This window comes from Callospermophilus lateralis, chromosome 2, assembly GCF_048772815.1.
Source record: "Callospermophilus lateralis isolate mCalLat2 chromosome 2, mCalLat2.hap1, whole genome shotgun sequence".
NCBI classification, from domain to species: Eukaryota; Metazoa; Chordata; class Mammalia; order Rodentia; family Sciuridae; genus Callospermophilus; species Callospermophilus lateralis.
Window position 1 is genome coordinate 567,656 of NC_135306.1, and position 12,099 is coordinate 579,754.

The 12,099-nt window shown below is 56.2% G+C and overlaps 1 protein-coding gene across 1 annotated transcript in view; it reads right to left on the minus strand.

Moving 5' to 3' along the window:
- Cacna1b (calcium voltage-gated channel subunit alpha1 B) overlaps window positions 1-12,099 on the minus strand; it is a 184,569-nt gene that overhangs the window by 121,532 nt on the left and 50,938 nt on the right. Inside the window, exons 7-10 of the mRNA XM_076844985.2 lie at window positions 9,528-9,631; window positions 7,822-7,937; window positions 7,106-7,162; window positions 6,319-6,411 (exon numbers count right to left, since the gene is read on the minus strand). Of these exons, the coding sequence (XP_076701100.2) occupies window positions 6,319-6,411; window positions 7,106-7,162; window positions 7,822-7,937; window positions 9,528-9,631 (370 nt within the window). The remainder of the gene's footprint in view (window positions 1-6,318; window positions 6,412-7,105; window positions 7,163-7,821; window positions 7,938-9,527; window positions 9,632-12,099) is intronic.

Here is a 12,099-nt window from a genome sequence, read left to right on the forward strand (position 1 = left end):
TGTGTGCGTGTGGTCCTCTGAGGGACAGTGTGTGTGCGTGCGTGCGTGTCCTCTGAGGGAGAGTGTGTGTGCGTGCGGTACTCTGAGGGACAGTGTGTGTGTGTGTGCGTGTGTGTCTTCTGAGGGAGTGTGTGTGTGCGCGTGCGTGTCCTCTGAGGGAGAGTGTGTGTGCGTGCGGTCCTCTGAGGGAGAGTGTGTGTGCGTGCGTGCGTGTCCTCTGAGGGAGAGTGTGTGTGCGTGCGGTCCTCTGAGAGACAGTGTGTGTGTGTGTGCGTGTGTGTCTTCTGAGGGAGTGTGTGTGTGTGCGTGCGTGTCCTCTGAGGGACAGTGTGTGTACTTGCGTGCGTGTCCTCTAAGGGAGTGTGTGTGTGTGTGCGTGCCTGTCCTCTGAGGGAGAGTGTGTGTGTGTGTTCATGTGTGTCTTCTGAGGGAGAGTGTGTGTGTGCGTGCGTGTCCTCTGAGGGAGAGTGTGTGTGCGTGCGGTCCTCTGAGGGACAGTGTGTGTGTGCGTGTGTGTCTTCTGAGGGAGTGTGTGTGTGCGCGTGCGTGTCCTCTGAGGGAGAGTGTGTGTGTGCATGCGTGTCCTCTGAGGGGGAGTGTTTGTGCGTGCGGTCCTCTGAGGGAGAGTGTGTGTGCGTGCGGTCCTCTGAGGGAGAGTGTGTGTGCGTGCGTGCGTGTCCTCTGAGGGAGAGTGTGTGTGTGTGCGGTCCTCTGAGGGACAGTGTGTGTGTGTGTGCGTGTGTGTCTTCTGAGGGAGTGTGTGTGTGTGCGTGCGTGTCCTCTGAGGGACAGTGTGTGTACTTGCGTGCGTGTCCTCTGAGGGAGTGTGTGTGTGTGTGCGTGCCTGTCCTCTGAGGGAGAGTGTGTGTGTGTGTGCATGTGTGTCTTCTGAGGGAGAGTGTGTGTGTGCGTGCGTGTCCTCTGAGGGAGAGTGTGTGTGCGTGCGGTCCTCTGAGGGACAGTGTGTGTGTGCGTGTGTGTCTTCTGAGGGAGTGTGTGTGTGCGCGTGCGTGTCCTCTGAGGGAGAGTGTGTGTGCATGCGTGTCCTCTGAGGGGGAGTGTTTGTGCGTGCGGTCCTCTGAGGGAGAGTGTGTGTGCGTGCGGTCCTCTGAGGGAGAGTGTGTGTGCGTGCGTGCGTGCGTGTCCTCTGAGGGAGAGTGTGTGTGTTGCGTGTGTGTCTTCTGAGGGAGTGTGTGTGTGCGCTTGCGTGTCCTCTGAGGGACAGTGTGTGTGCGTGCGGTCCTCTGAGGGAGAGTGTGTGTGCGTGCGGTCCTCTGAGGGAGAGTGTGTGTGCGTGCGTGTCCTCTGAGGGAGAGTGTGTGTGCGTGCGGTCCTCTGAGGGACAGTGTGTGTGTGTGTGCGTGCGTGTCTTCTGAGGGAGAGTGTGTGTGCGTGCGTGTCCTCTGAGGGACAGTGTGTGTGTGTGCGTGCGTGTCCTCTGAGGGAGAGTGTGTGTGCGTGCGTGCGTGTCCTCTGAGGGAGAGTGTGTGTGCGTGCGGTCCTCTGAGGGACAGTGTGTGTGTGTGTGCGTGTGTGTCTTCTGAGGGAGAGTGTGTGTGCGTGCGTGTCCTCTGAGGGAGAGTGTGTGTGTGTGCGTGTCCTCTGAGGGAGAGTGTGTGTGTGCGTGTGTGTCCTCTGAGGGAGAGTGTGTGTGCGTGCGTGTCCTCTGAGGGACAGTGTGTGTGCATGCGTGTCCTCTGAGGGAGAGTGTGTGTGTACGTGTGTGTCTTCTGAGGGAGAGTGTGTGTGCGTGCGTGTCCTCTGAGGGAGAGTGTGTGTGCATGCGTGTCCTCTGAGGGAGAGTGTGTGTGTACGTGTGTGTCTTCTGAGGGACAGTGTGTGTGCGTGCGGTCCTCTGAGGGAGAGTGTGTGTGCGTGCGTGCGTGTCCTCTGAGGGAGAGTGTGTGTGCGTGCGGTCCTCTGAGGAACAGTGTGTGTGTGTGTGCGTGCGTGTCTTCTGAGGGAGAGTGTGTGTGCGTGCGTGTCCTCTGAGGGACAGTGTGTGTGTGTGCGTGCGTGTCCTCTGAGGGAGAGTGTGTGTGCATGCGTGCGTGTCCTCTGAGGGAGAGTGTGTGTGCGTGCGGTCCTCTGAGGGACAGTGTGTGTGTGTGTGTGCGTGTGTGTCTTCTGAGGGAGAGTGTGTGTGTGCGTGTCCTCTGAGGGAGAGTGTGTGTGTGTGCGTGTCCTCTGAGGGAGAGTGTGTGTGTGCGTGTGTGTCCTCTGAGGGAGAGTGTGTGTGTGCGTGCGTGTCTTCTGAGGGAGAGTGTGTGTGTGCGTGCGTGTCCTCTGAGGGAGAGTGTGTGTGTGTGCGTGTCCTCTGAGGGAGAGTGTGTGTGCGTGCGTGTCCTCTGAGGGAGAGTGTGTGTGTACGTGTGTGTCTTCTGAGGGAGAGTGTGTGTGTGCGTGCGTGTCTTCTGAGGGAGAGTGTGTGTGTGCATGCGTGTCCTCTGAGGGAGAGTGTGTGTGTGCGTGTGTGTCTTCTGAGGGAGAGTGTGTGTGTGCGTGCGTGTCCTCTGAGGGAGAGTGTGTGTGCGTGCGGTCCTCTAAGGGACAGTGTGTGTGTGCGTGTGTGTCTTCTGAGGGAGAGTGTGTGTGTGCGTGTGTGTCTTCTGAGGGAGAGTGTGTGTGTGCGTGTGTGTCCTCTGAGGGAGAGTGTGTGTGCGTGCGGTCCTCTGAGGGACAGTGTGTGTGTGCGTGTGTGTCTTCTGAGGGAGAGTGTGTGTGTGCGTGTGTGTCTTCTGAGGGAGAGTGTGTGTGTGCGTGCGGTCCTCTGAGGGACAGTGTGTGTGTGCGTGCGTGTCCTCTGAGGGAGAGTGTGTGTGCGTGCGGGCCTCTGAGGGACAGTGTGTGTGTGCGTGTGTGTCTTCTGAGGGAGTGTGTGTGTGCGCGTGCGTGTCCTCTGAGGGAGAGTGTGTGTGTGCATGCGTGTCCTCTGAGGGAGAGTGTGTGTGTGCGTGTGTGTCTTCTGAGGGAGAGTGTGTGTGTGCGTGCGGTCCTCTGAGGGACAGTGTGTGTGTGCGTGTGTGTCTTCTGAGGGAGTGTGTGTGTGCGCGTGCGTGTCCTCTGAGGGAGAGTGTGTGTGTGCATGCGTGTCCTCTGAGGGAGAGTGTTTGTGCGTGCGGTCCTCTGAGGGACAGTGTGTGTGCGTGCGGTCCTCTGAGGGAGAGTGTGTGTGCGTGCGTGCGTGTCCTCTGAGGGAGAGTGTGTGTGCGTGCGGTCCTCTGAGGGACAGTGTGTGTGTGTGTGCGTGTGTGTCTTCTGAGGGAGTGTGTGTTTGTGCATGCGTGTCCTCTGAGGGACAATGTGTGTGTGTGCGTGCGTGTCCTCTGAGGGAGAGTGTGTGCGCGTGCGTGCGTGTCCTCTGAGGGAGAGTGTGTGTGCGTGCGGTCCTCTGAGGGACAGTGTGTGTGTGTGCGTGTCCTCTGAGGGAGAGTGTGTGTGTGTGCGTGTGTGTCTTCTGAGGGAGAGTGTGTGTGCGTGCGTGTGTGTCCTCTGAGGGAGAGTGTGTGTGCGTGCGTGTCCTCTGAGGGAGAGTGTGTGTGTGCGTGTGTGTCCTCTGAGGGAGAGTGTGTGTGCGTGCGTGCGTGTCCTCTGAGGGAGAGTGTGTGTGCGTGCGTGCGTGTCCTCTGAGGGAGAGTGTGTGTGCGTGCGGTCCTCTGAGGGACAGTGTGTGTGTGTGTGCGTGTGTGTCTTCTGAGGGAGTGTGTGTTTGTGCATGCGTGTCCTCTGAGGGACAATGTGTGTGTGTGCGTGCGTGTCCTCTGAGGGAGAGTGTGTGCGCGTGCGTGCGTGTCCTCTGAGGGAGAGTGTGTGTGCGTGCGGTCCTCTGAGGGACAGTGTGTGTGTGTGCGTGTCCTCTGAGGGAGAGTGTGTGTGTGTGCGTGTCCTCTGAGGGAGAGTGTGTGTGTGCGTGTGTGTCCTCTGAGGGAGAGTGTGTGTGTGTGCGTGTCCTCTGAGGGAGAGTGTGTGTGTGCGTGTGTGTCCTCTGAGGGAGAGTGTGTGTGCGTGCGTGTCCTCTGAGGGAGAGTGTGTGTGCATGCGTGTGTGTCCTCTGAGGGAGAGTGTGTGTGTGCGTGCGTGTCCTCTGAGGGAGAGTGTGTGTGCGTGCGTGTCCTCTGAGGGAGAGTGTGTGTGCGTGCGTGTCCTCTGAGGGAGAGTGTGTGTGCGTGCGTGTCCTCTGAGGGAGAGTGTGTGTGCATGCGTGTGTGTCCTCTGAGGGAGAGTGTGTGTGCGTGCGTGTCCTCTGAGGGAGAGTGTGTGCGCGTGCGTGTCCTCTGAGGGAGAGTGTGTGTGCATGCGTGTGTGTCCTCTGAGGGAGAGTGTGTGTGTGCGTGCGTGTCCTCTGAGGGAGAGTGTGTGTGCATGCGTGTGTGTCCTCTGAGGGAGAGTGTGTGTGCGTGCGTGTTCTCTGAGGGAGAGTGTGTGTGCGTGCGTGTTCTCTGAGGGAGAGTGTGTGCGCGTGCGTGCGTGTCCTCTGAGGGAGAGTGTGTGTGCGTGCGGTCCTCTGAGGGACAGTGTGTGTGTGTGTGCGTGTGTGTCTTCTGAGGGAGAGTGTGTGTGCGTGCGTGTCCTCTGAGGGAGAGTGTGTGTGTGTGCGTGTCCTCTGAGGGAGAGTGTGTGTGTGCGTGCGTGTCTTCTGAGGGAGAGTGTGTGTGCGTGCATGTCCTCTGAGGGAGAGTGTGTGTGCATGCGTGTGTGTCCTCTGAGGGAGAGTGTGTGCGTGCGTGTCCTCTGAGGGAGAGTGTGTGTGTGCGTGTGTGTCCTCTGAGGGAGAGTGAGTGTGTGTGCGTGTCCTCTGAGGGAGAGTGTGTGTGTGCGTGTGTGTCTTCTGAGGGAGTGTGTGTGTGCGTTCATGTCCTCTGAGGGACAGTGTGTGTGTGTGTGTGTGCGTGTGTGTCTTCTGAGGGAGAGTGTGTGTGTGTACGTGTGTGTCTTCTGAGGGAGAGTGTGTGTGTGTGCGTGTCCTCTGAGGGAGAGTGTGTGTGTGTACGTGTCCTCTGAGGGAGAGTGTGTGTGCATCCGTGTCCTCTGAGGGAGAGTGTGTGTGCATGCGTGTCCTCTGAGGGAGAGTGTTTGTGCGTGCGTGTCCTCTGAGGGAGAGTGTGTGTGCGTGCGTGTCCTCTGAGGGAGAGTGATTGTGTGTGCGTGTCCTCTGAGGGAGAGTGTGTGTGCGTGCGTGTCTTCTGAGGGAGAGTGTGTGTGTGTGCGTGTTCTCTGAGGGAGAGTGTGTGTGTGTGCGTGTGTGTCTTCTGAGGGAGTGTGTGTGTGCGTTCATGTCCTCTGAGGGACAGTGTGTGTGTGTGTGTGTGCGTGTGTGTCTTCTGAGGGAGAGTGTGTGTGTGTGCGTGTCTTCTGAGGGAGAGTGTGTGTGCGTACGTGTCCTCTGAGGGAGAGTGTGTGTGCGTACGTGTCCTCTGAGGGAGAGTGTGTGTGCGTGCGTGTCCTCTGAGGGAGAGTGTGTGTGCATGCGTGTCTTCTGAGGGAGAGTGTGTGTGTGTGCGTGTCCTCTGAGGGAGAGTGTGTGTGCATGCGTGTCTTCTGAGGGAGAGTGTGTGTGCATGCGTGTCTTCTGAGGGAGAGTGTGTGTGTGTGCGTGTCCTCTGAGGGAGAGTGTGTGTGTGTGCGTGTGTGTCTTCTGAGGGAGTGTGTGTGTGCGTTCATGTCCTCTGAGGGACAGTGTGTGTGTGTGTGTGTGCGTGTGTGTCTTCTGAGGGAGAGTGTGTGTGTGTGCGTGTCCTCTGAGGGAGAGTGTGTGTGTGTACGTGTGTGTCTTCTGAGGGAGTGTTTGTGTGCGTGCATGTCCTCTGAGGGACAGTGTGTGTGTGCGTGTGTGCGTGTGTGTCTTCTGAGGGAGAGTGTGTGTGTGTGCGTGTCCTCTGAGGGAGAGTGTGTGTGTGTACGTGTGTGTCTTCTGAGGGAGTGTTTGTGTGCGTGCATGTCCTCTGAGGGACAGTGTGTGTGTGTGTGTGTGTGCGTGCATGTCCTCTGAGGGAGAGTGTTTGTGCGTGCATGTCCTCTGAGGGAGAGTGTGTGTGCGTGTGTGTCCTCTGAGGGAGAGTGTGTGTGCGTGTGTGTCCTCTGAGGGACAGTGTGTGTGCGTGTGTGTCCTCTGAGGGGTTGAGTGTGTGTACAGAGGAGAGATCTCAGTGGAAACTGTCCCTTCTCTGTTGGTGGCCCTTGGACTCTGTCCACAGGGCGGCAGAGCCAAGAGCAGCACACCTGCAGCATGTGCCAAGACATGAGCAGGCTGTGGGCAGGAAGGAACCCCAGCAGCAGCAGGTCCAGCCACAGCCCCTGGCAGCCAGAGGACAGACTCACCCACGGCACAGAGGTCTGCAAGCCGGTCCTCCCCCTCCTCAGCATGGATCAGGTCGTGGCGGCTCTTCTTGGTGGCGGCTCTCTTCAACACTGCTGTAAACACAGGGCGCGGCGATGGCATGAGCTGCAGCCTCAGGCAACCCACCTCAGAACTGGGGTGTCCGTCCATTGAGCTGGGAGTTATCTTCCCCCTGGACTGGCCACTTTCCTCAGCTTCTGTCTCAGCTGGAGCTAAGGATGATTCCTGGTGCCCATGGGCCCAGTCCTTGGGCAGGAGGGACAAGAAATTCTGAGGTTGGGTCTGCTTTCTTTTCCCTCCAAAATGAAGTCAGTAGGGGGCCTGGTGACCAGGGAGACACAGGAACATTCATCTGTGACAAGGCTAGGGCTGCCAAGGGGCCAGTGTGGACCTGCTCAGAGCCTTAGGTGTGGGCAGCGTTGGCAACTGTACCATGAACATCGCAATGCTTGCCTTTACCAGCCCCCCACTCTGGCCCCAGGTGTCTTTCCATAGCCTTTGGAAGCAGCAGTACTCCAAGTCCCTAGGCCTGCAGGTGTAAAGCTTCCAGAAGCAGCCCTGTCCAGCCCCGCCTTCCACAGCAATGTGGTGTGCACCTCAGGAAGCCCAGGCTCAGACCCCAGGGCCCCATGGCTTGTGACCATGGCTAACCTGCAGGTACCTGGCACAGCAGACTGTATGTGGAAACAATTACAGGTGCATACGCACCACTGCCCACTCAACCCCCGAGCCCCCACTACATTGATGGAGTGCCATCAAATGACCTACCATCCAAAGGGGACTTCTCCTCTGCATTCTTGTCCTCCTCTGCCAGCATGACTTCCTCTGTGAAGGGACACAGCCTCCAGTCAGAGCCTGCCCTGCCTGTCCCCAGGAACACCCTGGACAAGGGCACACCCCTTTCTGGAAGTCACCCAGTACCCTCTCCTCTGCTCTACTTCTATGGTTTCAGCAGCCACCAAGCCTATGGCTAGGTCCCTGCTTCTAAGACCTAGACAGGGTTCCATGCAGAGAGGCCAGCTGCCTTGGGTCCATCCCATGTCCCCATCTACATTCTGCCCACCTGTGAGTTCACACTGGGGAAGCATTTGTGAACCCTCAAGTGGCATGGACAGTGCCCACAGGAAGGAGAGCACTGGCTGGGCCAGGAGGGGAATTGGAAAGTCCAGGGTTTCCAAGCCCAGAGCCAGGCTTGGAAGGAGCTGAGGTCAAGGGCAGGGCACTCAGGTCTAACATGACCATGCCAAAATCATCTACTGAAAAGCCCAGTGTAGTCAGTGCCATGTGGCTGCCTGGTGCCGGGAGCCTGGGTGAGCTGGAGAGAGAGGCCTCCTCTAGTCCCAGCTCCTTCCAGCCATCTCAGCTTCCCTGCACTGAGCTCTACCCCATAGCCAGGGACAGCCACTGGGAGCAGAGCAAACTGGGGACTCAGAGAAACAGAGGGCAGATCAGCAGTGCAGCATCCAGCTCCCACAGATTCTCACCAGCCTTGAAGATCCACTCCAGGTACCCATTGAGCTCCCGCTCGATCTGCTGCTGCCGGCGGAGCTTCAGGAAGGCACGGCGGTTCTCCACCCGCTCTCGCTCCTTGGCAAACTCCCTGCATCCAGCAGGGCCAGGGAGGCAAACAGCAGTCAGTGCAAAGACCCCAGGCCTCCCAGGGGAGCAGCCCCAGAGATAAAGGGCTAGACGAGGAGGGGAAGGCTGCTGGAAACCTACAGGTAGCTCCCTTCAGCCCAAGAGAGGGCCGCTCTCCCGGCTGCTGGGAACCCACATGTTCTCTGGTCAATCTTCCCATGTGCAGTGTCCTCAGCAGGGGCCAAGGCTCTCCACATCCTGGTGACTGCCAGCCTTCTCCCCACCACAATCCTGGCTCCATCCCCAAGAATCCCCGCAGCACACAAGTGCCACACTGTCCACACTGCTGAGCCTGCGGAGGAGGAACTCTGCCTGGAAGACCCTCCTCCCTTCACCTGGCTCACTCCTAGTCTCTCTCTGGGTCTCAGCTGAGATGCCCCCACCTCACATGCCTTTTCTGAGCCCCAGACCTCCACTGGCTTCCCCGCTAGACTAGGAATTCTGAACTATCCCTGTGCTGTGGGCCCTGCTGGTCTCTGAGGAGGGCATGGGAAGACACAGCAATGACAATCAGGTCCCTTATATGACAGGTTTGAAGCTAAGGATCACTCCAGCACCAGAGCATGTGGGCTGTGGCCAGTGCCGTCCTCCCTGTGTCTGCTCTTTTCTGGCCACCATGGCAGCTCCCCCTGAAGCTACCAGGCTCTACCTGCAGCCCACCCAGTAGCCTAGGCCTGAGCAGGAGGCTTCAGGGTAGACAGAAGGGAGAGACATAGGGTATCTGTTATGACTTAGATACAAGTATCCCCCAAACTGATGTGTGAGATCCTGGTCCCCAGTGCAGCAAAGTTCAGAAGTGTGACTTTGGGAAGTGATTAGACCATGAGGGCTCTGACCTGGTCAGCGGATTCATTATTTGAAGGCCAGGGGAACCTAACTGAAGGATGGGTCTCTGGGGGTGTGCCCTTGGGGATTATCATATTTTGTCCCTGGCCCCTCCCCACTCCTCCTTCCCAGATGCCATGAGCTGAGCAGTTTCCCTCCACCCCACCCGTCCACCATGCCCTTCTGCCTCACCTCAGGCCCGAAGCAATGGAATCGGTCAAACATGGACTGAAACCTCTGAAACTGTGAGCCAGAATATAACTCTTCTCCTTTAGGTTTTATGTCAGGTATTTTGGTCACAATAACATAAAGTTAACTCCCAAGCTCTCCTTAGGAGCTCAGCACAAAAGGCCAGGTGGCAGTGAGGCTAGGGTAAGGTTGGGGTGCAGAGCCAAGACTTTTGAGGGCCATGTCTGCTCTCCCTTATGGTAAAAGAAGGGCTCTATGGCCACGGAGGCTGCCCGGAAACTCCAGCAAGACCACACCCGGGTGAGGGGCAGCTGCAGCCCCTCTCCACAACAGAGGCAGAGCAGAGCGCAAGGATGTAAAAGGGGGAAGAAGGTGAAGGGTTGGCCAAGGGATAAGTCATGATGGTGGCATAAGGAAAGGCCCCAGTGCCCAGGACACTGGGAACCACCTGCATCGTGTGTGCCCATGTCTGACTCCATTCCTGCTCTCCTCCGTCTGAGAACACAAGGAATCCACACAAGTCCCACAGGGCTCTTACCCTGAGAGCACACCCAGCACAAGGTTGAGCATGAAGAAGGAGCCGATGATGATGAGGGGGATGAAGTAGAGCCAGTTCCAGGTGTTTCCAGCTGCATCATTTGTCTGGAAGCAAAGAGGAAGAGATGAGGGAGGATGGACAGACAGCCCTGGCCACAGAAGTGTGCTGGCCCCTTATAGGTCTCCTCAGAAGCAAACACCTGGTAGGGTCCAAGAGGGGAGTCCAGGCAGGTCAGAGGTCAATTGGGACCCCCCCATCAGACCTGCCTCTGCCCTATAGAGCTTCCCCTGGGCTGAGGCCCCCAGAAGACCAGGGATACTTAGCCCTGCCAGTCACTGCCGACAAACACTGAAAAGCTCAGAAGTAGCCCCAGTGAGCTAAAGGCTGCTCCAGATGCCCCAAGGGCTGCATCCTGGCCGCTCTCTGTTGGGACACCTTCCTAATGGGACACTCTCAGTCTCCCTAAGTAGCTCCATTGACATCTCTTCCCAATAGAGCCCCACAGGCTCTAAAGTCCACACCCAGACATCCATCTGCAGCAGCTCCACAACCCAGAGGCCACGGGAGCCTCCACACTGAATTCTCCACCACCCACAAGGGACAGCTCTCACCAGTGCCCAACTCAGTCCAGCTCCCAGACGTGATCTGCATAGCTGAGGCAAGAAAGGCCATCTCCCCCACAGCTTTGCTTTTTATAGCACAGCCTACAAAAGGGTGAGCTCCCCTGAATCCAGTTTAATTCCACAGCTGTTGTTCTGTTTCTGGGTCCCAGGAACCGTGGCTGCGAGCAGTAGAGAACCTCTTTCTCTATGTGAGCCCAGTGTGAGAAGCAAACCAAGAGGCAGATGGGTGCCGAGGGTGGGCACAACCTGGGTCTTCACACCCCACTTCAGAGAGTCCTCAAGCTGAGGTCCAGAGCACCCAGCGGGATAGAGGCAGGAGGCCAACCTGAACATGGCCTACAGCTGGGGCTCATCTCCAGGAGCCACTCTTAGGACACCTGCCCTTGGGCATCTGTCAGCCCTGGCAGCATTTTCAGAATCTATCCCTAGAGGATCTTCAGTCCCCTGGAATGACTACAGCTTGCAGCTTCTGAGCCCAGAACACTGACTTCAGGACGGTCACCAAAACCCCTGGATTCCAACCTGTATCAGACATTCAGGATCCCGACTCACATGGCAGCTCATGTTCCTGGACACCTCTGCCCAGACCCATTTGCAGCTCAGATCCATGGACTGGAAGGGCACTAAAGCCACCAACCTCCCTGCAGGTCACCCTCAAAGTTGTCTTCCTTGCAAGAGGAGAGACTGCTGCAAACGAAGCCCCTTTCACCTAACATATATCAGATACATACATCAATCTAATGTATATCTCTGTAACTATATATCTAGGTGTACACACCCACAACAGAGACTGGAAAATATGGGGAACCACAGCATTCAAGTCAGACATGCTGCCGCACGCCTGAGTCCCAGCTACTTAGGAGGCTGAGGCAGGAGGATCACAAGTTCCAGGTAGGCCTTGGCAATTAGTGAGACTCTTGTCTTCAAATAAAAAGAGCTGAGGATGTAGCTCAGTGGTAGAGCACCACTGGGTTCAATCCCTAATACCAAAAACAAAACAAAAAGAAACATCCATATTGAATATGATACTATGATAGTATCAGAATCACAGGCAGCAGGAGAAAAAGGACAAAGCTAAGAAAATCCTTCAAGAAACAATCAGTAAAAACTTTCCAAATTTGGCAAGAGAAACTAAACCACAGATTCAAGAAGCTGAGAAAACTCCAAATAGCATAAAAGTAATCCACAAGGGCTGGGGATGTGGCACAAGTGGTAGCGTGCTCGCCTGGCATGCGTGCGGCCCGGGTTCGATCCTCAGCATCACATACAAACAAAGATGTTGTGTCTGCTGAGAACTAAAAATAAATAAATATTAAAAAATTCTCTCTCTCTCTCTCTCTCTCTCTCTCTCTCTCTCTCTCTCAAAAAAAAAAAGTAATCCATAAGACACCTAAGAGTCAAACATCTGAGAACTAAAAACAAAGAAAAAATCTTGAAAGTAGCAAGTTTTTCTCTCCATAGGCGTGTGTATATACAGACACACATGCACACTTGACACTTAGACACTCAGGTCCGCATTAGATTGAGGTATACATATGATGCCTATGTGTGTCAGACTGGATATTTCTCTCACTGTTCACCAATCTTCACCCACCTCCCTCCATGAAGTTACTGTGCCTTACTTTAGTGGAAAACAATTCAAAAGACTTCTCATCAGGCCGTGCATGCCTGTAATCCCAGTAGCTCTGGAGGCTGAGACGGGAGGATCGTGAGTTCAAAGCCAGCTTCAGCAAAAAACAAGACTCAGTGAGACCTTGTCTCTAAATAAAGTACCAAAAGGGCTGAGGATGTGGCTCAGTGGCTGAGTGCCCTGGAGTTCCATCCCTGGTAAAAAAAGATTTAACATCAGAAGCCAGGGAAGCCAGCAGGAGTGAAAGAAAGAAAAGAACTGTTGACCCAGACACCTGCACACCTCGAAAACAGAGCTGGGGAATCAAGACATTCAGATG